Source organism: Lingula anatina, chromosome 9 (genome assembly GCF_051362555.1).
Source record: "Lingula anatina isolate TDL-2025a chromosome 9, LinAna3.0, whole genome shotgun sequence".
Lineage (NCBI taxonomy): Eukaryota > Metazoa > Brachiopoda > Lingulata > Lingulida > Lingulidae > Lingula > Lingula anatina.
In genome coordinates, this window is record NC_141775.1 from 14,595,003 (window position 1) to 14,622,397 (window position 27,395).

General features: G+C 36.4%; 1 protein-coding gene across 20 annotated transcripts in view; it reads left to right on the top strand.

Moving 5' to 3' along the window:
- Positions 1-1,469: 1,469 nt before the first annotated feature.
- LOC106171731 (ATP-dependent chromatin remodeler CHD5) overlaps positions 1,470-27,395 on the top strand; it is a 53,766-nt gene continuing 27,840 nt past the window's right edge. For 9 of the 20 annotated variants that reach the window (XM_086994873.1, XM_086994872.1, XM_086994889.1 and 6 more), the window contains exons 1-19: positions 1,471-1,696; positions 5,557-5,750; positions 6,310-6,417; positions 11,039-11,270; positions 11,646-11,821; positions 16,256-16,471; positions 17,771-17,923; positions 19,301-19,444; positions 19,782-19,958; positions 20,161-20,268; positions 20,477-20,560; positions 21,482-21,678; positions 22,270-22,401; positions 22,844-22,873; positions 25,277-25,445; positions 25,633-25,824; positions 26,003-26,139; positions 26,460-26,661; positions 26,867-26,988. In XM_086994873.1, coding sequence (XP_086850999.1) covers positions 1,660-1,696; positions 5,557-5,750; positions 6,310-6,417; positions 11,039-11,270; positions 11,646-11,821; positions 16,256-16,471; positions 17,771-17,923; positions 19,301-19,444; positions 19,782-19,958; positions 20,161-20,268; positions 20,477-20,560; positions 21,482-21,678; positions 22,270-22,401; positions 22,844-22,873; positions 25,277-25,445; positions 25,633-25,824; positions 26,003-26,139; positions 26,460-26,661; positions 26,867-26,988 — 2,810 coding nt within the window. In that variant the 5' untranslated portion in view covers positions 1,471-1,659. Of the gene's footprint in view, positions 1,697-5,556; positions 5,751-6,309; positions 6,418-11,038; positions 11,271-11,645; positions 11,822-16,255; positions 16,472-17,770; positions 17,924-19,300; positions 19,445-19,781; positions 19,959-20,160; positions 20,269-20,476; positions 20,561-21,481; positions 21,679-22,269; positions 22,402-22,843; positions 22,874-25,276; positions 25,446-25,632; positions 25,825-26,002; positions 26,140-26,459; positions 26,662-26,866; positions 26,989-27,395 lie in introns of all 20 variants that reach the window. The other 11 variants (XM_086994874.1, XM_086994876.1, XM_086994877.1 and 8 more) reach the window with 11 other exon arrangements.

Consider the following 27,395-nt stretch of genomic DNA (forward strand, 5'->3'; position numbering starts at 1 on the left):
TTGCCAATGCTAGTATTTGAGGAATTAAAGACCAACAGATGAAATATAAAATATTAACATTATGCTTTTTAATATGTATATAGAAAATATTCAAGATCAAATGTAGTCAAAATATAGTAAAAACAATTTTTACTTTTGTTATTGCACAATATCAGTAACTGTTCATCAAAACAAATCTGCTCTCTTTCAAAGAATATATGATTCACATATTAGATCACTAATTGGCAATTGAGATGTTCAACAAAAATCTGAGGCTGTCATTCAATCCATTTCAGTTCATTTTGCAATGCACAATATAAGGAAACTATTTTGCTTTTAACTTGATGTTGAAAAAGAAAGTGATCAGTATCATAATTGCAATTTGTAAAATATTTTTTGACAAAAATCAGTTATTTCTTAAATGATCTGGACAAAGAAAAAATGTAATTTGGTGAAATAAGGTGTAAAATCAATCTTTTTAATTGTATTTAAAGGTATTGTATATCCATGATATTATTTTGTCAAATTACTCTATCCAAATAAAAAAGGGGGAAAAACACTCCTTATAATTTTTTTTTTTTATAAAATCATTGCTTTGATTACCATGCCCTGCACTTGTAATGGACGTTTTGTGTCATTCTTAGTAAAAAATGATTTAGATCTTAATCAGTAATGGTTCATTTAGACTACACTGTCTTTTTTAATTCAAAAGAAATATAAGAACACATGTAAGTCTACATAAGCATGGCTGGTCAGTCATTTAGAAATGAATTACATAATAAAAAAACAGTATAAAACATCACAATTGAATCATGCAGGGGACAGCTACAGGTCAAGCTTCATGAATAGGAGGAAACTGCCTATTTTTCGTTGAAGAAATAATTTGCATTAAAATTCTCATTAGGATGCCATTTTATCAGGTGCCTGATTTATGCAAATGATGTGTGATTTATGCAAAAGAATGTAATTTATAAAAACTGATTAATGTTTGAATAATCTCAAACTGCAATTTTAAGAGGGAAATCTCCAAGGCTAAGTTTTTCATATTCAGTTAAATCCTCATTTCTTTAGGTACATGTTTGTAATTTGTTAATTTTATTCTTTGATTAATTACAAATATGCCCATATATGGGCGGTCTGTATAGTCACATCACACCTGCAAATGTGTAGGTGCCTCTATAATATATACCTTTATATGTTATGACAGCGGAGCGGGTATTACTTAGGGTTTTCTCTACATCAAATTTAATATTCTGATACATCTGTATTATATGCCACGGTACAAATATGATTTGCACAAATTTACGTTATTTGCATGGCCCTAATTGACCTCTGCATTAATTGACCCTTGCAAAAATGCAATGGCAAATTAAAAATTGAGACAAACCAAATCAAAATATTGCTCTTGGCATAAATACATGCCATTTATCTATTTTAATCATATGAAGATCCCTTAATCAATTAATGCCGCCGCACTGCGCATGACAAAGACGATCGTAATCACTAATGCGTGTCACTGGGGGTTGAAAGCAAACGGCGGCCATTTTCCCCCTCCCATCAATTGGAAATTGATCGATCGGACTGATTCTGTCGGATAATATGTGCCGTCAATGATCTCAAATCAAAGATAAAGAATCTGTGATTGACCTTATTCAGTTAACGATACAGAGGAGAAGAAAAATGGCAGAGGAAGCAGATATGGATAATCCCATGGACGGTAAGTAATCCCCTTCGTCTTTTTGATAAAGAACAATTCTGCTAATTAACAATCAACCGCTTTGTTTGTGACTTTAAAACGCGAGTAGCTTATTATTAACGATCAGAATGTATTTTAGCTGCTGTATTGCTAATTGTTTTGAAATTCAGCGAACTTCAACCGAAACAAAAAGGGGATTCCGAAAGCACGCTTCTTTGTTCATTTGCATATGAGAGCCTGTCAAGTAGAAAATCCCTTAAAATAGAGGGGTTTCCCAGTAAATTTAGGACTCAGACAGGTCTTTAGTGATCATTTTTTATGAAGACAGTCTTGTGAAATTGCAGCTGAAAAAATTTGTTGATTTTTTTGCATCTCTTTGTTAATGTATATTTTCATGGGATATATATTAAGCTATATATTAACAGGAACAGGTGCTATTGCGCATGCGCACTGTGTATTAAGTAGGTCATCAACAAAGCATTAGGGAGAGATGTAACTAATAAACGTTGGATTACTTAACTCAATATTTTCTTTGCACACATTGTTAATAAAATCTGGAAATGTTTTTGCAGTTTTGCTCCCCCCTTAAACTGTCTTAGTTTCATTAATTTTATGAGAAATTTACATGTTTTTTTTCCAAGTACGTCATTATTTAAAAAATATTGTGATATTATAGATATAAATACTGGAGACACATTTCTTATGATAAGTAATGATGGACGGAAAAAGAAAAGGCAATTTTTTGCAAATTCCACCACATTCTCTTTGAATATTTAATTTTACAGTAGATGTAGACAATGTTAGTTAATGGATACTGGGTACCTGGTGACAGTGTTACTCATTTTTGAGGCCAGCATATATTCTGGAAATTACTTCAATATGGCAGGCATTAGAGGTATTTCAGTACAGGTACTGTTTGTTTTGAGGAGAGAAATGTGTGTCATATGACTGGAATACAATTTCAAATTTTCCTTCACCAATTTAAGCCAAACCAAATCTACCTCTTGGTCTTTGTTGGTAAATGAAACAAGTGCACATCCAGTATTGGCAACAGTCACAGATAAATAGAACAACCTCATATGATACAACAGGAAACCTCCTCTCCAACATGATTAGAGAATAGATGCCTTTGCTCTACCAACACAAGTTTGAAACATCTGCTATGCAGATGCATTCTGTAACCTATGGCAGATAATTTGTGAGCCTTTTGATGATATTATTGTTGATCAAATACGCAGTTTTTTAAACTTTATAATTGAAACTTAGCAAGATACAGACAAAATGTTTATTCTGCATGCAAAATGTAAGGGTTCAGCTTCAGGTTTATTCAACTGCCTATGTAAAGCTGGTCGAGTTGCAGTTCACATATTTTTTAAAACGAACATTAGATACTAATGATAAGAACAAGTTACAAAAACAAGTCATCCACTGTATGTGACATATAAGGCTTCGTTCACATGCAATGTCTATTTTCTATTTTCTATTTTCGGTATGTCTTATGATCACGCTCTGTGCCCTGAATATCCCGCGGCGTAATTACTGGCTTCTTATAAGTAACTGGCTCGCGCTGCCAGTAATTACGCCGCGGGATGTTCAGGGCACAGAGCGTGATCATAAGACATACCGAAAATAGAAAATAGAAAATAGACATTGCATGTGAACGAAGCCTAAGAGTATAATTATATCAAGGCATGGCCGGGATATTATTGCTCTTGCTTGTTGCATACAGGAGAGGATTATTTGTAACTGACTTATACTGGCACTTCAAACAAACCTGGCACTTAAAACAACAGGATGAACACATTGAAGTGTATGAAAATACAGGTAAGTCTGTATGGGAAATACAAGTGCAATTACCCCCTTGTTTGAAGTCCTAGCTATGGTATAATTGTTCATTCAGTGACATTTGTAAACCAGTCATATTCCTGACCCTCTTTGCACCTAGTTATGCCATAATTCTGGTTAAGTAGAAATACTCTGATTTCCTGTCCACTTCTTATGACAGCCCCCTCAGAGACTGATACCTCTCCCAATGACTTTCTGGAGCCTGCAGTGCCTGAGCTAGACACACAGGTTTCACAGAGTAAGTAGGTACTGAAGTGCCAGCAGCCTTTGCATGGTTGAATGTGCTGTTCACCGGGCAGTTGATGGTCATTGACTTCTCTGCAGGTCGTCTGATAACCTATAGAATGTAACAGCACATTCAGATTCACACATGGTGGTTATAGTTAAACCAGACAAAATTCTGCAGAGAAGCTGCTTCCCAGGAACTAGCTGCAGTGTGAAGTGGTGAAGATGGCAGGAAGACAACCAGCTAACACATATAATATGACAGAAACATTTGATCACCTCCAATTTTCAGAAATCAGCCTTCTTTCATGTCCTATTGAATAGGGATTGAAGTGTTTTATTTGTTGTTTCTGTCCTAGCAGACCAGTTACCCAGAGGTCATTGCTGGCCAGGATTACAACACAACAAACAACACAGTCATACTCAAAATCAACCCCAGACAGCTTTCTGTTAGTAGCAGAAAATTAACTTTTATTTCTGCCTCTTTAATTAATAGAATTAATGAATCACAAAAGCCTACATGTTAAGTTTTCAGTCTTATTTAATCCTTTGTTTTTATTGTCGTCAGTCATAGTTGTATTAAATATTGCTATCAATTCTCTTATTGATAGCCTTTCTGGACCAAGATATAAATCAATTTCACTCCATAGAACGTTAAGTCTCAGACTGCCTGCTGTTTGTTGGTTAAGGTGATCAGTGAATTCTGAAATATTGATTAAAAACAAAAGCAATATTGAAGATCTTCAAGTTTTCCTGCCATGTTGCACCAGAATGAAAGCCATCAGCTGCATGCTGCAGTGGTCCTAGATGTCCATCTTGCTTGGTAACACAAGTCTAGTCAACTGCATGGTAGTCTTACAATATTAATAGTTGGTGTTTTAAGTGTTGTCTTGTATTGGCATGTTCATTTTAGATCATTATGTAAAAAGGTTATATTTTGAACATGTTTTTTTTACAGATCCATGTCAGTAGCAGGTTTTTACAGCACATTGTTGTCAAATAATTAGTGAGCATGTAGTCACAACAGGGATAGGATTTGCTGTCCTTTTTGTCCTCTTTGGGGAAGCCCCTGTTTTTATGGCAAAATGAGAATTATAAAAAGTTGTTAAATATTGTATATTCAATGTCGTGGAAGGACCAGGTATTTCTCTGTTATCTTGCAATGTCTGCTATTCTCAGCAGGTGGAAATGTTGTCCTGTGATATCAGGGGTTTCTAAAGTAGAAATGTTGTAATAGCCTGTATGTCTGATTTGAATGCTTTATTTGTATGTAGTTAGAGCAGTAGTGGCATATTTCAGTCAGTTATTTTATATACAACTGTTTCCAACCGTATATAACTTTCTATTCAATTAGAACAACTGTTGTACGTCAATTGTGAATGTATTATTGTGTGCAGTGATGAGGTGACAGAACAGACACCTACTACAGCTACAGTTGTCTTCTGGAACTTCTGTTTTATTTCACATTATGTGTGCAGCACCCATGCTCATTATGATTTCTGTTGTAGGTTTCACATTTTTAATGAAAGAGGTTTTGAAAGAGATTCTAGCTAAGATATAGTTCAAGGTTATCATAAGATGTGTGTAGATGTGCCCTCTCATATAAGACTTTGAAGTTAAACTGTCTTGGAAATAAGTACAGCATTTTCAAACCTCAACATAATTTGCAATATGAAGGGCCCTGTCAATAATCCTTTAATACTTTACTTTTTTTGACAATCACATATACTTTTTTTTTACCTTTTGTAAACACATTTCTGGTAAGTATGACACTGAACACATTTAACATTTTTCTCTTTTTATTGCCACAGACTATGATGATGATAATGAGGGTGCCCTTGAAATAGTGCTTGAAAACAAGAAGGGCAAGAAAAGAAAGATGAAAGATGGATCAGAAAAGAAGAAAAAAGCCAAGAAAAAGAAGAAGGGCAAGAGTGCCAGTGAGGAGGTAGATATTGGAGATGGAGGCAATGAGTCAGTGGCCTCCATGGATGTTACCTTGGAGGTACGTCTTGTACTGTAGGGAAGGGGATCAACTGATTTGGGTCCTCTTCAGTACAATAAATGTTAGTCAGCTGCAAAGTATATTTGTTCCAGTCTTGGATACAGAAATTATAACAAATTTCAAATGCTTAATCTGAGTCAGTTGGTATGAACTTGTAAATTTGAGGAAGTAATGAATGTAAATTTTTCCGTGAATGTTGTCCTGCCTGCAGTGCTTCTACTGATCTCATGTGGCAGTAAAATGAAAACTGGGCATCATAAACATTTGTAAACACTGGCCACTCTTTCTGCTCTAGGTCAGTAGAATAAAAGAAGACTTAAGATATTTTGGAAAAAAAATAAAAATTGATGGCCACCTGGTCCTAATGATCACCCATGTGTGATCTTGAAAACATTTTTACTAAAATTTGAAATTTAAAAATGTAACATATCATATTTCTGTCTTCAGATTCAAGTTAATCTTAAACCCCTTCTTTATTATTACTTAAAGTTTACCTAAATAATTCTTAAATACTTAAAAGTATATGTTTTGATTTTATTGTTTTATCTTTTGAAATCAGGAGTCTCAAGGAGAAGATCCTGCATTGGAAGATGACAGGAATGATGATGACTACATTCCAGAGAAGCCAGCCAAGGAGAAGAAGAAGAGGCCGCCCAAGGTGGATAAGGTGTGCGCACAGATGTGAACGTGTGTGTGCACTGATGTGCTTCTGATGTAGAAAGATATGTGGGGAAAGGGGACAGGAATTGATCTGAGACAGGCCAGATGCTTCATTTTGAAGTTTCCTTCCTTACCACTTCCCTTCTTGACACATCCCTGCTTACCACATCCTTGATTACCACATCCCTTCTTACCACATCCATGCATACATACCACATCCTTGATTACCACATCCCTGCTTACCACATCCTTGATTACCACATCCCTTCTTACCACATCCATGCATACTTACCACATCCTTGATTACCACATCCCTTCCTACCACATCCTTGATTACCACATCCCTGCTTACCACATCCTTGATTACCACATCCCTGCTTACCACATCCTTGATTACCACATCCCTTCTTACCACATCCATGCATACTTACCACATCCTTGATTACCACATCCCTTCTTACCACATCATTGATTACCACATCCCTGCTTACCACATCCCTGCTTACCACATCCCTGATTACCACATCCTTGATTACCACATCCCTTCTTACCACATCCATGCATACTTACCACATCCTTGATTACCACATCCCTTCTTACCACATCCTTGATTACCACATCCCTGCTTACCACATCCCTGCTTACCACATCCTTGATTACCACATCCCTTCTTACCACATCCATGCATACTTACCACATCCTTGATTACCACATCCTTGATTACCACATCCCTTCTTACCACATCCTTGATTACCACATACCTTCTTACCACATCCTTGATTACCACATTCCTGCTTACCACATCCTTGATTACCACATCCCTGCTTACCACATCCTTGATTACCACATCCTTGATTACCACATCCTTGATTACCATTTCTCTTCTTACCACATCCTTTCTTACCACATCCATGATTACCACACCCCTGCTTACCACATCCCTTCATACTTACCACATCCCTGCTTACTTACCACGTCCCTGCTTACTATATCCTTGATTACTACATCCCTGATTACCACATCCTTGATTACCATTTCTCTTCTTACCACATCCTTTCTTACCACATCCATGATTACCACATCCCTGCTTACCACATCCCTTCATACTTACCACACCCCTGCTTACCACATCCCTTCATACTTACCACGTCCTTGCTTAAAACATCCCTGCTTACCACATCCCTTCATACTTACCACGTCCCTGCTTAAAACATCCCTGCATACTTACCACATCCCTGCTTACTTATCACATCCCTGCTTACCACATCCCTTCTTACTACATCCCTGCTTACTTACCACATCCCTGATTACCACATCCCTTCTTGCTTACTACATCCCTGCTTACCACATCCCTGATTACTTACCACATCCCTTCTTACCACATCCCTGCTTACCACGTTCCTGTATACTTACCACATCCCTGCTTACCACGTTCCTGTATACTTACCACATCCCTGCTTGCCACATCTTAATAGACTTTTGATATAAATGTATTGCACCAATCACAGACTTCTTTATTTTGTCACATGCCGTCCACAGCAGTAAGCTATGAATTGATATAACAGCTTAGATGCTCAAATGACGGGCACTGCTGAAGGCCAGGTAGATCTTTTGGAGAATCCAAAATGAAGAAGCTGGCGTGAATTGCACCTGAAGTTCAAGTGGGGAGGGGAGATCTGTACTTAATGGAATGATATCAAAATGGCTGGAGGATTTTAGCCAAACCAATAATTTGAAATTGTTTGATAATAAATTAAAAAAAAAAAACAGTTTTCTGAAGTATTAAACACATTTGACAACCATATTTAACTTTTTATGTACAGACACAGATGTGTCTGTACATATAGCTGTCATCTGCGTCTGTCGTCGCCGTCGTTGCCGTCGTCGCCGTCGCCGTGCACTTTTACCGATAACACGATAAATGGAAAACTGTTTTTCCTTTTGGTTTGTAACTTACAGAACTGATGAATATTCATAATACGCAGGTCAAGTTCGAAAATCAGCATGATCGGGTCACTTTTAGGGAATTTATGCTGTTTTTTCACTTTTTTCAGCATATATGCAGCACCGATAACACGATAAGTGGAAAACCATTTTACCTTTTGCCTTGAAACTTACAGAACTGATGAATATTCATAATACGCAGGTCAAGTTCGAAAATCAGCATGATCGGGTCACTTTTAGGGAATTTATGCTGTTTTTTCACTTTTTTCAGCATATATGCAGCACCGATAACACGATAAGTGGAAAACCATTTTACCTTTTGCCTTGAAACTTACAGAACTGATGAATATTCATAATACGCAGGTCAAGTTCGAAAATCAGCATGATCGGGTCACTTTTAGGGAATTTATGCTGTTTTTTCACTTTTTTCAGCATATATGCAGCACCGATAACACGATAAGTGGAAAACCATTTTACCTTTTGCCTTGAAACTTACAGAACTGATGAATATTCATAATACGCAGGTCAAGTTCAAAAATCAGCATGATTGGGTCATTTTTAGGGAATTTATGCTGTTTTTTCACTTTTTTCAGCATATATACAACACCGATAACACGATAAGTGGAAAACCATTTTACCTTTTGGCTTGAAACTTGCAGAACTGATGAATGTTCATAATACGCAGGTCAAGTTCAAAAATCAGCATAATGGGGTCATTTTTAGGGAATTTATGCTGTTTTTTCACTTTTTTCAGCATATATACAACACCGATAACAAGATAAGTGGAAAACCATTTTACCTTTTGGCTTGTTTTCTGTTGGAAGACCATCAAAATGGAGGATGGATCAACATAGATACTTTGTAATACTGTCAGAAAATATCTCTGGGTCCGCTCCTGTTATTGACCATGTTACCTGTTGTGCAAGATTAAAATTCAGTGTTGACTGACAGTGCTATTATAAGCATTATTTATTATTGCATCAAAATTGACAAAATGACCTTTTTTGCATCTTTATTTTCTGTTTTTTGTCTGTACATTTGACAGCTTTGCTGCCTTGTTTCTATTCCATTATGACATACTATTATTACCTGTATTTCTGCTTTAATATTTATATTTCCAAGAAAAAAATGAACATTAAGCTTCCACAACAATGCATCTAATATTGCTACCACTGTATTTGCACTGTGATTGAAATTCAGCATCAGAGTGTGTTATTGTGTGAGGGGTTTTTATGTGAACAAAAATGGATATGCTCTAATCCTATCATTTTTTATAAAAAGTGTAAACAAAACTCTTGTCAAGATTTATGTTAAGGTGGAAGTAATTTTTTAATTTATTATTATTATGTTATCTATTTATTATTATTAATTTTTTTGAGAATGGAAGGGAAGGAGGAGAAACTTTTCCTCTCTTTCCATTTTGGAGATTTATATAACAGTTGTACAATCTGCTGGTCATTTAAGAGCTACTAGTACTAGTTAGCTAGATCTTTATGTAACATTTAACAGCTACTAGTACTAGTTAGCTAGATCTTTATGAAACATTTAACAGCTACTAGTACTAGTTAGCTAGATCTTTATGTAACATTTAACAGGTACTAGTACTAGTTAGCTAGATCTTTATGTAACATTTAACAGGTACTAGTACTAGTTAGCTAGATCTTTATGAAACATTTAACAGCTACTAGTACTAGTTAGCTAGATCTTTATGAAACATTTAACAGCTACTAATACTAGTTAGCTAGATCTTTATGAAACATTTAACAGCTACTAGTACTAGTTAGCTAGATCTTTATGAAACATTTAACAGCTACTAGTACTAGTTAGCTAGATCTTTATGAAACATTTAACAGCTACTAGTACTAGTTAGCTAGATCTTTATGAAACATTTAACAGCTACTAGTACTAGTTAGCTAGATCTTTATGAAACATTTAACAGCTACTAGTACTAGTTAGCTAGATCTTTATGAAACATTTAACAGCTACTAGTACTAGTTAGCTAGATCTTTATGAAACATTTAACAGCTACTAATACTAGTTAGCTAGATCTTTATGAAACATTTAACAGCTACTAGTACTAGTTAGCTAGATCTTTATGAAACATTTAACAGCTACTAATACTAGTTAGCTAGATCTTTATGAAACATTTAACAGCTACTAGTACTAGTTAGCTAGATCTTTATGAAACATTTAACAGCTACTAATACTAGTTAGCTAGATCTTTATGAAACATTTAACAGCTACTAGTACTAGTTAGCTAGATCTTTATGAAACATTTAACAGCTACTAATACTAGTTAGCTAGATCTTTATGAAACATTTAACAGCTACTAATACTAGTTAGCTAGATCTTTATGAAACATTTAACAGCTACTAATACTAGTTAGCTAGATCTTTATGAAACATTTAACAGCTACTAGTACTAGTTAGCTAGATCTTTATGAAACATTTAACAGCTACTAGTACTAGTTAGCTAGATCTTTATGAAACATTTAACAGCTACTAATACTAGTTAGCTAGATCTTTATGAAACATTTAACAGCTACTAGTACTAGTTAGCTAGATCTTTATGAAACATTTAACAGCTACTAATACTAGTTAGCTAGATCTTTATGTAACATTTAACAGCTACTAGTACTAGTTAGCTAGATCTTTATGTAACATTTAACAGCAATTTGTCATTAGGAGCAGAAGACAGCAGAAGAGATATGCCAAGAACATGGACTCCTGAATGTGGAACTTGAATACTCTGATGAAGACTTTGTCAACCTCACCACCTATAAGGCATACTCTGCACACATTCGCCCCCTGCTGGCCAAAGAGAATCCTAAATGTCCCATGACAAAGATGACGTCACTTGTCGCTGCCAAGTGGAGAGAGTTCTTGGCTTTAGGGGCTTTACCTGAGCTTCAGAAAGGTAAGTCATGAATTCAGACTTATTCTAGTCTAAGATTTAAAACACTTGTTTCTGTATAAGCTTACTTACTTACTTACTTGCTCCTAACCTCAGAATGTGATATGTTTCTAAAGTGTACCTTTTGTGAAATGTAGCTTCTCTCACTTAACCCTTGTATGTAGCAGCCATATATACTAAATATATTACTGTAACTAAACAAAATATTTACTGTTTATTGACAAATTTATCATTGATTTAGTTCAACATTTTTGTACAAATCATCAGGCTAATTGGCTGAAAGAAATACTTTGCCATACTGTATCCAGGATAGGATTCTCTCATTATTGCATGGTTTGACATAATTCTGACATCCAGTGTTTATTGTGTTGCTATCAGAGGCTGACCCTGATATCAGTGTGGAGGGCAGTAATGACGGAGACCTGGGGGATGTAGACAGTACCCCAGGGACGCCCTCTAAGCAGAAGGGGAAGAAAGGCAAGGGCAAAGGCAAGTCTGTGGCCCCTCTGAAGATCAAACTCACCAAGAAGAAGAAGAGGAAAAAGGGAAGCGATGTAAGACTTTTGTAAAGTAGTACTTCATTGTATTCAACTAACGACTTTCATTATACCTATTTATTGAAAAAAGTAATTCAAAAGAGATAGTAATAGTAATATCTCTGTTGTTATTTAAAATTTCCTGCATCTTTCACTTTGATGACCTAATTACTGGCTATGTTATTGTCAGTCTGTTCAGCTGATCATCATAGTGTTAACTGCATAAAGCTAAACTAAAATTTTGGAACAGCAATTTCTTTGGTTGTCCAGTTTTATGTAGTCATAATTGAACCACTGGTCAAGTAGATGAGATTAACCACCATGGAAGTGAGTGTTTTTGATAGTTGATGCTATTTTTATGTACAGACACAGATGTGTCTGTACATATAGCCATCATCTGCGTCTGTCGTCGTCGCCGTCGCCGTCGCCGTCGCCGTGCACTTTTACCGATAACACGATAAGTGGAAAACCATTTTGCCTTTTGATTTGAAACTTGCAGAACTGATGAATATTCATAATACGCAGGTCAAGTTCTAAAATCAGCATGATCGGGTCACTCTTAGGGAATTTATGCTGTTTTTTCACTTTTTTCAACATATATGCAGCACCGATAACACGATAAGTGGAAAACCATTGTACCTTTTGGCTTGAGACTTACAGTACTGATGAATATTCATAATATGCAGGTCAAGTTCGAAAATCAGCATGATCGGGTCACTTATAGGGAATTTATGCTGTTTTTTCACTTTTTTCAGCATATATACAGCACCGATAACACGATAAGTGGAAAACCATTTTACCTTTTGGCTTGAAACTTACAGAACTGATGAATATACATAATACGCAGGTCAAGTTCGAAAATCAGCGTGATTGGGTCATTTTTAGTGAATTTAGGCTATTTTTTCTCTTTTTTCAGCATATATGCAGCACCGATAACACCATAAATGGAAAACCATTTGACCTTTTGGCTTGAAACCTACAGAACTGATGAATATTCATAATACGCAGGTCAATGTCGAAAATCAGCATGATCGGGTCATTTTTAGTGAATTTAGGCTATTTTTTCACTTTTTTTCAGCATTTTTGCAACACTGATAACACAATAAATGAAGAGCTGTTTTACCCTTTGGCTTGAAACTTACAGAACTGATAAATATTCATAATACGCAGGTCAAGTTCGAAAATCAGCACGATCGGGTCCTTTATAGGGAATTTATGCTGTTTTTTTTCACTTTTTTCAGTATATATGCAACACTGATAACACAATATAAGAAAAACAGATTGGCCAATTGTCATTATACTCACAGGAGGGGCCAATCTTACTAAAACGCAGGTTGAGTTTGAAAATCAGCATAATCAGTCCATTATTTTAAAAGGTAATGCTGTTTTTTCACATTTCCTCACATTCAATTCTTAGGCATGTTAACAGTCTCATTATTGAACTAATAAGATACGTAAATGTGTTTGTTTGGCATTTCCTGCATCTTTACAACATTGTTAGTTGATTTTGTAAAAATGATGGTAAACTTGTTATCATGTATTGTGTAATAAAGTGTCAAAAATGGAAATACACTCATATCATTGCAGTTTGTCAGATGCATTCATCCACTATGTTCAGAATCTCAGAATGGAGGAAGTTGGGCATTTAAAACTGTTCTATTGATACTTTTCCCATCTCATCAATTTTCTTCATTGGTCATATAAAAATGGCAGTAAACTGTTTATTTTGTTTTATGTTTAAAAAGTGTTAAAAATGGAAAAAAAACCCATTTCAGAACAGTGCTGTATTGTTTACATTTTGGCATTTTCAATATGTGACTTTGAAGTTCCATGGGCCTGAAGGCTTTTGCTAGTCACATTTTCTGAATAACCATGATACTAATATTTTATAATTAAAAATTGATGGTCATTATGCTGTAAAACATTATGTAATATTGCATGAAAATTTGAAGAAACCCCTATTTTGGGCACTGCTCCCATGATGACCATTTAAGGAAAATCATGTCACTTACTGTTCTCAAACTTACAGGAAAGAAACATGGGACTAAAATACAGCTCCAGTAGGCAATGCAGTCTGTTTGGTAAATTTTTCTGGCAATTAAACAGTTTTTTGTGAAAATTTAATTTTTCACTTATTGGCATTTTCAAGGTGTGACTTTGAAGTTCCATGATCCTGAAGACCTTTGCTTGTCACATTTCCTGAATATCCGTGATACTAATATTTTATAATTAAAAATTGATGGTCATTATGCTGTTAAACATTATGTAATGTTGCATCAAAATTTGAAGAAACCCCTATTTTGGGCACTGCTCCCATGATGACCATTTAAGGAAAATCATGTCAATTACTGTTCTCAAACTTACAGGAAAGAAACATGGGTCTAAAATACAGCTTCAGTAGGCAATGCAGTCTGTTTGGTAAATTTTTCTGGCAATTAAACAGTTTTTTGTGAAAATTTAATTTTTCACATATTGGCATTTCCAAGGTGCGACTTAGAACCTCCACGGGCTTGAAGACCCGTGCTAGTCACATTTTGTGAAAATCCATGACACTTATATTTTATTATTAAAAATCGATGGTCATTATGCTGTTAAGCATTATGTAATGTTGCATCAAAATAGAAGAAAACACAATTTTTGGTGCTGCTGCCTTGATGACCATTATGGAAAAACCGTGTTACTTATGACTGTCAAACTTTCAAAAAAGAAACACAGGACTAAAATGCAGCCTGAGTTAGAAAAGCAGTCTAATTGGCTTCTTTTTCTGGAAGTTATACATTTTAGTGTTATATTCATTATCTTTTTTGGCATATTCATTGTGGGACTCGGAGCTCCCATGGACATGAAGCCAAATGGTAATCATATTTTCTACATGTCCATCCTATTTATAGTCAATAAACAAAAATTGGTGATAATTATTCTCTAATTTATTATGTAATGTTACATCAAAATTGACAATCTTTTTGCACTGCTACTGCAAACATTATGAAAAGAAAACTGTGCTAGTTATTATAATTTTAAACTTACAAGTACGATTTTTAGGATTGGCCTTCAGCTCATGAGAAAACCAGCTCTATTGGATTATCATGTTTATTGTATTTATGCATTTTTTGTGAAATTTTCATTTTTCTCATTCTGGCACTTTCTAAGTATAAACTTGAACTCTGATGGGCCTGAAGCCTTATGCTTTTACTTTCGTCTGTGTTACCTGTTGTGCATAAGTTGATGTTGACTGTGCAGTTAAACATAATGTATTAATTATTGCATCAGGATTGGTAGTCTCCTATTTTGGGCATTATGGTTTTGTGCTTTTCTTAAGGTGTGACTTATGGGCCTGAAGACCTTTGAGTGGGTCAGTCTATAAATTACCCTTGGGTATCACTAGATTAATTTCAGAGTTATAAAGTCATTTGCTTTAATAGGCCATTAAATGAGATTACGTAAAGCACACTTGTTGATATTTCCCTGTAAACTCCCAAAGGTAAAGCTCTCTGCTAGATTAATAATAAGGAAGCAGTGATAATTATGCAGGTAAATTTTGTTTAATATTGCAAATAAGTTTTAAATATATATATATATATCAAACTGGAAGATTAAAAGTTTGAATAGCAGCTTCATTGGAATTATATTTACCTCAAGCTCTGCCAAGGAGGTTATATTTTCACCCCTGTTTGTCTGTCATCCACATAACACAAAAGGTTATGGACTGATTTTGCAGAAATTTTCAGGAACTGTCGGAAGTGGGCCAAAGAGGACAATGATTAATTTTTGGTGGTGGTCCGGATCAATAATCAATCAATTATCAATAATAATCAACAATTGCTGCCTTGGCAGAGGTCTGCACTCTCAAAGTGCTTTTCTAGTTTTGTTGTTTTCCTTTATAATTTTTTCTCAAACACTTGCATTTGTGACTTTTAGCCCCAGGCAGGCTGTCATCTGCCTGGGGCTCTGCACATTTTCTGTATTTCTACATAAGCAGTTGTATTGTTTTTTATGTCTTTAAACGTTATGTAATATTATTTTATGCACTGTCATCATTTTTCAAATATTGAGACTTTCATAATACGAATTTGAACTCTCATGGTCCTGAAACTGTAATCTTATTGAAGGGGTGGATTGAGACCATCTTCTGGGTCTTCCGGAAGACAGTCAGGTTATTAAGTTTATATTGACTGGTATCTATTTTTTTCTGTTGGAACACCATCAAAATGGAGGATGGATCAACATAGATACTTTGTAATACTGTCAGAAAATATCTCTGGGTCCGCTCCTGTTATTGACCATGTTACCTGTTGTGCAAGATTAAAATTCAGTGTTGACTGACAGTGCTATTATAAGCATTATTTATTATTGCATCAAAATTGACAAAATGACCTTTTTTGCATCTTTATTTTCTGTTTTTTGTCTGTACATTTGACAGCTTTGCTGCCTTGTTTTATTTCTGTTGATCAGGAAGAGCTGGAGGAAGGTGGCGGCTTCAACACCAGTGATGAAGAGTTTGAACGTCAGCTGGAGGAGGCCAGTATTATCAGTGAAGTCCAGTCAGAATCCAGTAACATGTCTGCCCCAAAGAAAAGTAAAGTGAAGAAAGGTCGCGGGCGTAACGCCAAGAAGGCCAAGGTCAAAAAGGATTCCTTCTTGTCTGAGGCAGAAGCGGAGGGATATGAAGTAAATATACATATATTTTGGTTTTTTTTTTCTTGGATTGTTGTTTTACTTTACTAGACAATCACACAAGCATTTTCTGGTACAACTGAGTAATACACTGAATTCAAAAGATAATATTCCATCTAAAATAAACTTGTTCTTTCACTGAAATGTTAATCAGTAACATGTTTGTAGTGACAATGAAACTAAAGCTAGAGCAGTGTATACCCAGTGTACTTGGTTGCACCAAAATGCAGTTTTAACCACATGTGCTACTAGCTTAAATTGCAGTGGTGTTGTTTATTTCTTTGAGATTTTCAAAATAGAAGGGTCTTAAGTCAGTCATATTTAGTGTAAAACTTTAAGAAATCATACTATTTAAAGTAATGATGCCATTTTCTTAACATTTCTTATCTCGTTATTAAACTTTCATCAACTTAACCCATTCTTGGTAATAACCCCATACCCTCTTCTGTTGAACTGCCTGGGATGAAAGACAAGCTGCTTCAGATGATCTAGAAAAAAAAACTGTTTTCCTTTGACATTTTTCATTTAATTGCAATATTAAAGAAAAAACTAAAGCTATCTGTGTACCTTTCTTTAATAATTTGTGTTTGTGGAATTAACTTTTAAATGCCAAATAATGCCAGTTTTAGCAGTAGAGAGTTAAGGTAAACCTGGAATATAGAAAGTCTTGTTTTTACACTTTTATCACTTTTTATTGTTGGTCTGTTTTGGATTAACATAACTTTCACTGTAATATTTGGAGTGGAAAGGGATACACTTTAGCTTTAACTGCACTGGTTAACGACAGCCTATGCAACCAGCCATGATTACTGCTACCTTCATGATTTCTCAAACAAAATAAGGAAAAGAAAACTTCTTTGCTGATTATTTTGCTAACTAGTATCAACTGATTTGCCCATGACCCCATCAGCACTGTCTTCTGTGCCTTGGAACCCACCTCCAGCGCCATCTAGTCTGAATGTGGTGTTAAGAGCTTCTGCCTGAGCATTCTTATCTAGACATTCACTATGTGAACCAACATGATCTTAACAGTGATAAGTCTCCAAAGAAGATTTTTGGCTTAGAAATAAAAATACAAACATAAAATGGAAGAAATCTTCATATAAAAAAATTGACATTTTCCCCAGCCCTAGATGATCTCTTCTGCATATATCTTGTCATCTATTCTTATCTTGGTCTTTTTATTCCCTTTGATAAATATTCTTTCTGTATTCATCTCTTGATCTATTCTTATCTTAGACTTGCTGTTCACTAGCGATATTTAGTTTTTTAAAATTTTCTTTCTTTCTCCTGGCCTCTCCGTCCAACTCCCTCTCCCAAGAGCCCCAGGGGACCCCCACTGTTAGAAAGTGTAAAATGAAGAAAGGCCGAGGGCGGAATGCCTCTAAGAAGATCAAACGAACCAGTACTTTTCCTGCGAACCTTAACGACGCAGACGGATATGAGGTTGGTAGTGGGCTGCTAGATGCCATGTTATGTATTCCAGTGTCTCAACTTTCCGATGTCCGTTCTTAAATGATAAAGTAAACAATGACCAAAACCTGTCAAGTCCTGATCAGCATGACAGTATTCAAAGTTGCTTTCTTTTCAACATTTGACACTTTCATCTAAACAAACAACCAGTGGGGTGGAGGGGGGTTTAAAATGTTAAAAATTGTTTGTTGGCACTTTATTGTTTATAAGTGCTATCATTGATTTTGCACACTAACTCAAATTATTTTTGGATCATGGAAAGATTGATGGTGGGGTTTTAAGATTAACCCCTGCTATTCCCATTCCTGTCTGTCACCAACCTAAACAGAAAACAAACAGAAATTTGAAGTAAATTATTTCAAATATATATATTCCTACAATCTGTCTTCATTTTGTTAATGGTATTTTTTGCACAACTTAGCTGTATTTTTTCACATACTATTAACATTTAAATTGTCAGTTGCAATAATGAGAGTTTTGTTGGGTTGGGTATTTGGGATACAACTTATGAATTCCCCAGTGATTGATGTGTTGCTATCTGATTGACATTGACAAGCTTACTGCTTTATTTCCCACGCTTACAGAACTGCAAGCTGCGTGAACATTTGCATTACAAAATTCTGTTTTTATTTGCCTGTTATTCTTATCAGCTGTGGAAATGAAATTGTAAAGAAATATTTACCTTTTATACAATTATGACCACCGACCTTTCATTGTGGAGGAAAGGTGTATGTTTTGAAGAATTGTATCTGTATGGAAAAGTACTAGGAAATGGAGATTTATTCTGCCCTTGGTCAGTGTGCAAAATGTCAGCATTTCTTTTCTAAATTTAGATGTTCATTCACTGATTATCCTGATTAATTTTCCCTAAAATTCAAACATACCTCATTTATGATATAAAACATATATTTTAGACCCTTCATGATGAAGGGAATTGCTATGAAAGTGGTTGAAATAGGACATATTGCAAGTCTTCAACAGTAGGAAATGTGGTGATAAGGGTTTTCAGATAACTGAGTTATTCAAGGTTAAATGTGTACTGTAGTGTTTAATTGACCATATACTAACAAACCTGATGTGGAAAATTGTGCTGTTCTTTAATTTTAACAGATGTAACAATGTTGCAGTTTATAAGAAAATCTATCTGATATCTTGGCATGATAACTGTTTTATCATTTTGTGCTTCTAGTCGTTCAATCTTCTGTAAAACAAAATAATGTGTATATAGCTGTGATGTGCTGTGAGGCAGTATGCTATGTTCCAGTAGACAGTATGGCAGGTTGTTAAGTTCTGTTAAGTTGATATATCCTGTAGTATGTTATGTAATGTTGTCCACTGTTGTCATTACAGACTGACCACCAGGACTACTGTGAGGTATGCCAGCAGGGAGGAGAGATCATCCTGTGTGACACGTGTCCACGTGCCTATCATCTGGTCTGTCTGGATCCAGAACTAGAAGAGGCTCCTGAGGGGAAGTGGAGCTGTCCACACTGTGTGAGTCCCAGGACACCTGTACACTGCACACACTGGAATGTGGACTAGTGCCTAGATTGTAGAGACTTGTTTTTGGAAATCTCTTTGTTTTCACCCTATATTGCATCTTTACTACCAGTTTACACAATAATTGAAATGTGTAAATTTTGTAGCTGTTTAGACATTTAAATAAATTTTCTAATACACTGAAAGTCATTTCAGAAGCTAAATTTTATGACAGACTAATGTGAAAAATTGAATTCAAGTGGGAAGCTTAGTTTACAGTCCACAAAGACAAAGATAATTATAAAATGTCACCAGATAATGCAGTTAAATGCACTGCTGCCCTATGTTGTAGGAGGCAGAGGGTGCCCAGGAGCAGGAGGAGGATGAACACATGGAGTTCTGTCGTGCTTGTAAAGATGGTGGTGACCTCTTGTGTTGTGATAGCTGTCCATCAGCCTATCACATGCACTGTCTTAACCCGCCCATGAAGGAGATTCCTGATGGAGAATGGCACTGCCCGCGATGTGGGGTAAGTCTTGGGGCAAATTTTGTTGTTTAGGTAATCGTTGATAACTTCTTAAGCAAGATTAACAATTGTTGTTAATTTTAATTAACCAATTACTGACTAATAAATTACTGTTTAAAATATAGAGAACATCATTTCCCTTTGAGGTTACTAAGACGTGGACAGTTTTCTATGGCCCAAAGCTATATAGTTGATGATGTTTCAGTGTGAGCCCCTGAAGGGTAAAGTCCAGAAAGTCCTCACATGGCGCTGGGTGGAACCTCCCAAGATGGCAGACGAGCTGGACCACACCCATAGCCCCACCAAGAAGAAGGTGAGCTGGATGCACAATGACTGCCAAGTTTACCCCAAGGATATCTGATATCTGTTAACTTTTAATCAATATCTTTTATGTTGAGCTTCTTTGTTGTCTAAGTCAGTACAAAAAATGATCTTCCACAAAGCTATTTTAAGAACAAAAGTAAAATAGTTTTATGTGTTAGACTGGATGATCTTGTAAATTGCTATATTTATTTTTCCAGTTTGACCACAAGCCTACCAGGGAGTTCTTTGTGAAGTGGCATGACATGTCTTACTGGCACTGTAGCTGGATAACAGAACTGCAGGTATCCACAAAACATGGCTGTGATTGTACTGAGTCACAGCTGGCTGGCAGGGTCCCATCTACAACACACTGGCACCTAAGCAAACACTCATTTTATATCTAAAGAACTTAAAGTAATTCTTAAGATGTGTCAACTATATGATTGTCAACGAAGGCTGTTACAAAGCTGCTAAAAAGTAAACGATGAGGATATTTTTTCATTCTTAAGATAAGCAATTGCTTATGCAATTGCCCTGGGTCTAGAGTGCTGCTACAATATAGAGTAAATGTGATGATTTGTTTTGAAACATAAGATGTATTCAAATGATGTTTAGAGCTGAAGCAAATAGTTAAAAATGTACTTCCAGTGTTGTTTGTATTGTAGTATGATGTCTACCACCCAGCCATGTACCATAACTAGTACTTCCAGTGTTGTTTGTATTGTAGTATGATGTCTACCACCCAGCCATGTACCATTACTAGTACTTCCAGTGTTGTTTGTATTGTAGTATGATGTCTACCACCCAGCCATGTACCATTACTAGTACTTCCAGTGTTGTTTGTATTGTAGTATGATGTCTACCACCCAGCCATGTACCATAACTAGTACTTCCAGTGTTGTTTGTATTGTAGTATGATGTCTACCACCCAGCCATGTACCATAACTAGTAGTTCCAGTGTTGTTTGTATTGTAGTATGATGTCTACCACCCAGCCATGTACCATTACTAGTACTTCCAGTGTTGTTTGTATTGTAGTATGATGTCTACCACCCAGCCATGTACCATAACTAGTACTTCCAGTGTTGTTTGTATTGTAGTATGATGTCTACCACCCAGCCATGTACCGTAACTAGTACTTCCAGTGTTGTTTGTATTGTAGTATGATGTCTACCACCCAGCCATGTACCATAACTAGTAGTTCCAGTGTTGTTTGTATTGTAGTATGATGTCTACCACCCAGCCATGTACCGTAACTACATCAGGAAGAATGACATGGACGAGCCCCCGCCGCTGGAGGACGGCAGCAGCTTTGGGATGAAGGATTATAAAGAGGAAGACCCCCACAACCTGGAGGGGAGGTTCTACCGCTATGGGGTGCGACCAGAGTGGCTGACCATCAACAGGATCATCAACCACAGGTGAAATGGGGTGGTAGTGCACCTCCCCTGTCAAGTAGTGTGTGTGTGTGTGTGTGTGTGTGTGTGTGTGTGTGTGTGTGTGTGTGTGTGTGTGTGTGTGTGTGTGTGTGTGTGTGTGTGTGTGTGTGTGTGTGTAAAAGATGTTTTTAAAATGTCCTAGAAAATCAAGGAAATGTACATAAACAGGTTTTTAAAATAAGTTGTGTTCTATCTATTATGCTATTTGAATTGATGGTTGTCAGTAATAACTGCATTTAATTTAATGAGCATATGTAATTTGGCTGCTTCTCTCTGGCCCTGTACTCTCCTCTGGATTTTTAAGAGAGAGAATGTCATACTGTAGCAACAGTCCGTATTAAACAGACTGATATCTTTATTGTTTGATCAGAATGATAGGCATTTTTTAGCCTTAATGAAATGAAAGGGAAAGAAAGATGATATGGCAAATGTCCAATTTTTGTAGTAAATTCTAACACTTGCAATGCAATGCATAGTTTTTTACACACATTCATGCTTGCGTACATGCTCACACAATACACACACTGGGAAGTTATTGGTGTCAATTTCATTGAAAGCATTCTGTGTCTTCAGACAAACTAGAGATGGCAGGACATGGTACCTTGTTAAATGGCGTGACCTTCCTTACGAGCAGGCCACGTGGGAGAATGAGGAGTCTGGGATAGCAGAGTTTGATAAGGAGGTGGAACGCTACCATCAGCTCAGGTGAGACCACAGCCCTGGGGGGTGGAATGGATGCCTTGGGGGACCCTTAGTCTGGGGAGTTTGGTTTCTACATTTTCCTATTCACCTTGATGTTCTGTCCTGTTCTTGTGGATGCTTTCTGCAATGGTTAAAGGCAGTACTGCTGCTAGTGTAACATTCCCCTATTTTTAAGGCTGAAACACTGCTTTTATTATCAGGTTTATGTTACATTTATGTTGCTTGGCTTCAAGAGTTTCAGGCAATAATAAAGTTTGAATGGTCCTTGCTTTATAAGATATTTTGACACTTTCTTTTCTTTTATACATTTTGTTTTTGCATGATTTCATAAATGAACACAGTGTTTTCATGTTATAGTAGTAATAGAAGTTTGGTTAATGATTCCTTTATCTGTGCAAGTCCTGGACTGTTTGAACCTCAGCTTTTGCTGTCTCATAATTTTTAGAGAACAGATGTCAAAACCAAGGAACAGAAGGTAAAACAACTTGCTTTGTGTGACTGTGGGATGCAGTGACTTGGATGTATTCTGTGTTGTGTAGCATCACATATTTGAATTGTTCTTCACTTTGATGTAGACTTTTTGGCAAACTTGATTGGTCAGTGTGACCTTCACATTGACCTTCAGTGACCTGCTGTGCTAGCTTTTGTTTAACATAGTGTTTTAGTGTTTTTGAACATATGAAATGTGTAATTAATGTCTCAGTGATGTCCTTTTCTTGTGCTTGTCTGTTTTAGAACTTTTTTCGAGTTTCACTGTCTTCGTAAATTTATATTTAAGCAATGTTAACATGTTGAACAAGCACACATATCCAACACAATTTGCAGTTTCTGTACGTAAGTAAACTAGAGATTTGTGCCATTAACACGTACTTGAATTAAGGTATAGCAACATCAGTTTATATAATTAGGTAGTTCTGTTAATAATGAAGGTTTTAAATCAAGTTTTAAGGCAACTTTTTTGATTTGGGCTTATTTTAATAACTTCTATTGAAGTTTCCAGTGAAAACAAAAGAGCAGACATTCTTTTGGCAGGGCTAGGTTTGCAAAACCAGGTTCAGTCTTCTGCAAGATTTTGTCATTCCGTATATTTAGACATTTTGCCTGAAAGGGTGGAATTGGTGTAAGCTGTATACCAAGGTATGCCCAGGTCCCCCTGCTGTTGACCATGTCTGAGGTAGACTTTCTGTAGCTTACTGTAACTTACTGTACATCTGGAGGGATGTAGGATCTGGAGATTTCAGCCCTTTAACTTACTGTACATCTGGGGGGATGTAGGATCTGGAGATTTCAGCCCTGTAGCTTACTGTACATCTGGAGGGATGTAGGATCTGGAGATTTCAGCCCTTTAACTTACTGTACATCTGGAGGGATGTAGGATCTGGAGATTTCAGCCCTGTAGCTTACTGTACATCTGGAGGGATGTAGGATCTGGAGATTTCAGCCCTGTAGCTTACTGTACATCTGGAGGGATGTAGGATCTGGAGATTTCAGCTCTGTAGCTTACAGTACATCTGGAGGGATGTAGGATCTGGAGATTTCAGCCCTGTAGCTTACTGTACATCTGGAGGGATGTACGATCTTGAGATTTCAGCCCTGTAGCTTACTGTACATCTGGAGGGATGTACGATCTTGAGATTTCAGCTCTGTTGCCTCCTTTTGTGAAAAAATGTCTGGCATAAATGTCACTACAGTAGTTATCTGTCTGGGCAAAATTATTGCTGGGCGCTTTTGTTTGCTGACAGATTTGTAGCTAATCAAGAGATAATTTTAATTTATAGGAATATCACAATTACAAATACTACTGTTTGAAGTGTTTGACACCAATAAAATGTGAAAAACAATTCAATAAGGGAAGTGCACATGTTATTATGGATTGATACTATAAGTACTGATACATTAGTGAGTAGTGCTCAGTCTCATAATAATACACTCTGAGGAAGGTCGCAGTGTGACCAATTGTGAAATTTTTGTGCTTAGTAAAATGCTTGTAAAATGTTCATCAGTAATTTTTTTTAGTCTTTCATGAAATAATATTCTATATATGCATCTTATTTCACATGAAATTTGCCACAAGCTTTTTCTGTGAGAGGTTCTGAGTGACTCAATGTTTTCTAATCTTCCATGCTTTGTTATTGCTATTATGATTAGTAACCAAAATTTTCCACAATATTTAATCATATTATTGACACTGTATAATGACAAATTATGCAAACGCAAAGACAATTACAACAGGATTTACTAGTCTCAAATAACAGCCTGGAAACATGCCGTGATATTGCTGTTAGTGCTTCATCACACATTGCATTTTCTTCCAGTTAGGCAATATTGACATGTTTGAGTGTGGTCGCAATTTGCAATGCTTTTGAGTTATAGAGCCCAGATCTGGTTTTGTATGTGGGAGGGGGGAGGTCTGACTCCATGCCATATTTTCAGACATTTTCACCCAATGGCAGTCTCATTTAATAAGGACAGACTGCTGAAATATTACCAGGAATATAAATGGCTGCAGACCTGAAATATTTGGTTGAAGTAAGCCCCTTGAGCCACAGTTGATTGTCCTGGCAACAATGTACACACATGTCCTCTCAGAACCTTGCTTGACCTAAAGTTGACTTTATCTAGTTGGCTACCTGATTTTAGCAGGCTGAGATATTGTATTGTGTGCACAGATTAAAATCCAAAACAAGGTTATGTGTAGCTACAAGGTAAGCCAGTGCATTAATATAAGTTTGACAACACTTTTTTGAAAAATTTGATTATTGGTCATCAGGAATTATGAAATGGAAACGGTGTTGTCTTAGTGGCAGTGGTTGTAGGAATGTACTCAGTTCATAATGTTTGATAACTTATGTTTTATTGTGGACTCTTTTATTTGAAGATCCATGATGCTAGGTCAGACAGGATCAGCAAAAGGAGGGAAGAAAGGAGGGAAAGGAAAGAAGGGGAAAGGCAAAGGGAAAGGAAAAGATAGAGAAGATGAAGAGGAGACAGAGGAAGAAGCAAGTAAACAGATGTTTAAACTGCCACCAGAGGTCCCTGTGGTAGATGTAAGTGCTGCCATCTAGCAGTTATGTGCAAAATGAATTTTTTTCTCAGTAAAATTTTTTTGGGAGGGGGGATGTCACACTGTATTACATAATCTTTATATATTGGCTGTAGAAACTTATGTACTACCTTTATTTCAAACAGAACAGGTAAACAAAGCAGCATGAATTACCCCTCCTTTCTTTGCAGCTGAAGAGGAAGTTGGACCAGCAGCCGGACTATATTGACATCACTGGTGGCACCCTGCATCCCTATCAGCTGGAGGGATTAAACTGGCTGCGCTACTCCTGGTGTCATGGTATCCACACCATCTTAGCTGACGAGATGGGACTGGGCAAGACTATACAGACTATTGTGTTTTTGTATTCATTGTATAAAGAGGTAGGTAGCATAAACCAAAGATGGCTAATTTATTTCACTTTTTTGCCTCTGTCAGGGAAACAAATATGTACAAGTTTAAAGATAACACTGAGATATTTACACAGAAGCTCACTTTGAAGTTGAGATAAACTTTTTACCACCTTGTCCATCACCTACTGACCTTGACCTGCATTTTCAGGGTCACTCGAAGGGACCGTTTCTTGTCAGTGCTCCTCTGTCCACTATCATCAACTGGGAGCGAGAGTTTGAGTTCTGGGCGCCAGATTTCTATGTGGTCACATATGTGGGGGACAAAGACAGCCGCGCTGTTATAAGGTAACTAGTTCATGTCATAGGGTAACCAGTTCATGTTATAAGGTAACAGTTCATGTTATAAGGTAACCAGTTCATGTTATAAGGTAACCAGTTCATGTTATAAGGTAACAGTTCATGTCATGTTCATTGGGATTAAATGCTGTTGTTTAGTAGTGCTTCATTTGGCTTTCAATTTTGGAAAAATTTTAATAATTTACTGGATTTCCACAGGGGTCCAACACTTTTCGGAGTCACTGCTTGAAGATATTAAGAAATTAACATTAAAGACATTTAAGGGATGATTTCTACTGCATATATTCATGATTTCTATGCAATTTCAGAGAGCATGAGTTTTCTTTCGAGGAGGGTGCAATCCGTGGTGGCACAAAGGCATCAAAGATGCGCAAAGAGTGCCCTGTTAAATTCCATGTCCTATTGACCTCCTATGAGTTGATCAGCATTGACCAGGCGACTCTGGGCTCTGTGGACTGGGGAGTGTTGGTGGTGGATGAAGCTCATAGGCTGAAAAACAACCAATCAAAAGTAGGTGGTGTTACTGGTTAAGTCAAAGTATTGTAGCTTGCATACAGGACATACTGTTAGACTGATTATCTGCAGTAATGTAATTGTAATGGGAGCCATCTAGGATGGGTAGTGGTTGAAATGATAGAGGGAAGACGTTGGGTATTTTCAAATAGACTTAGGTTTTGTGATAATGTGTAGCTGACTGGCTTTGTGTTGTTTCCAGTTCTTCAAGGTGCTCAGTGCATACAAGATTGGCTACAAGTTGCTGTTGACTGGTACTCCACTCCAGAACAACCTGGAGGAACTGTTCCACCTGCTCAACTTCATGTCTCCAGATGACTTCAGGTAGTGTGTGCTATTAAGTTTATACCTGTGTATTTTCATTGCCTTTATTAATGAGACATAGCAACGAGAAATATATACGCTGATATTTTATGTTTTTAGGTCGTTTTTATTCTTTTAATCATCACAAATGTAGATGAATTAATGAATAATTAGATACAGGAAAAAACTTTGGTTTCTAGATTGTAATAAACCCTTACAGTACCTTTAATTATATCCATCAAATTGGTGTAGTGCATTGACACTCTTTTTTTATGCTGAAACAGGGTTCTGCCGAGGCCGCGATTCTGCGAGATTCTCGCCAAAAAAATAAAATTCTCGCACAAAAATTACCAAAGATGCGAAAATTCTCGCATACAAACCGAGTGAGGGTGCTATCATTGTACCACCAGCGTTAGCGCTGGCGGTAC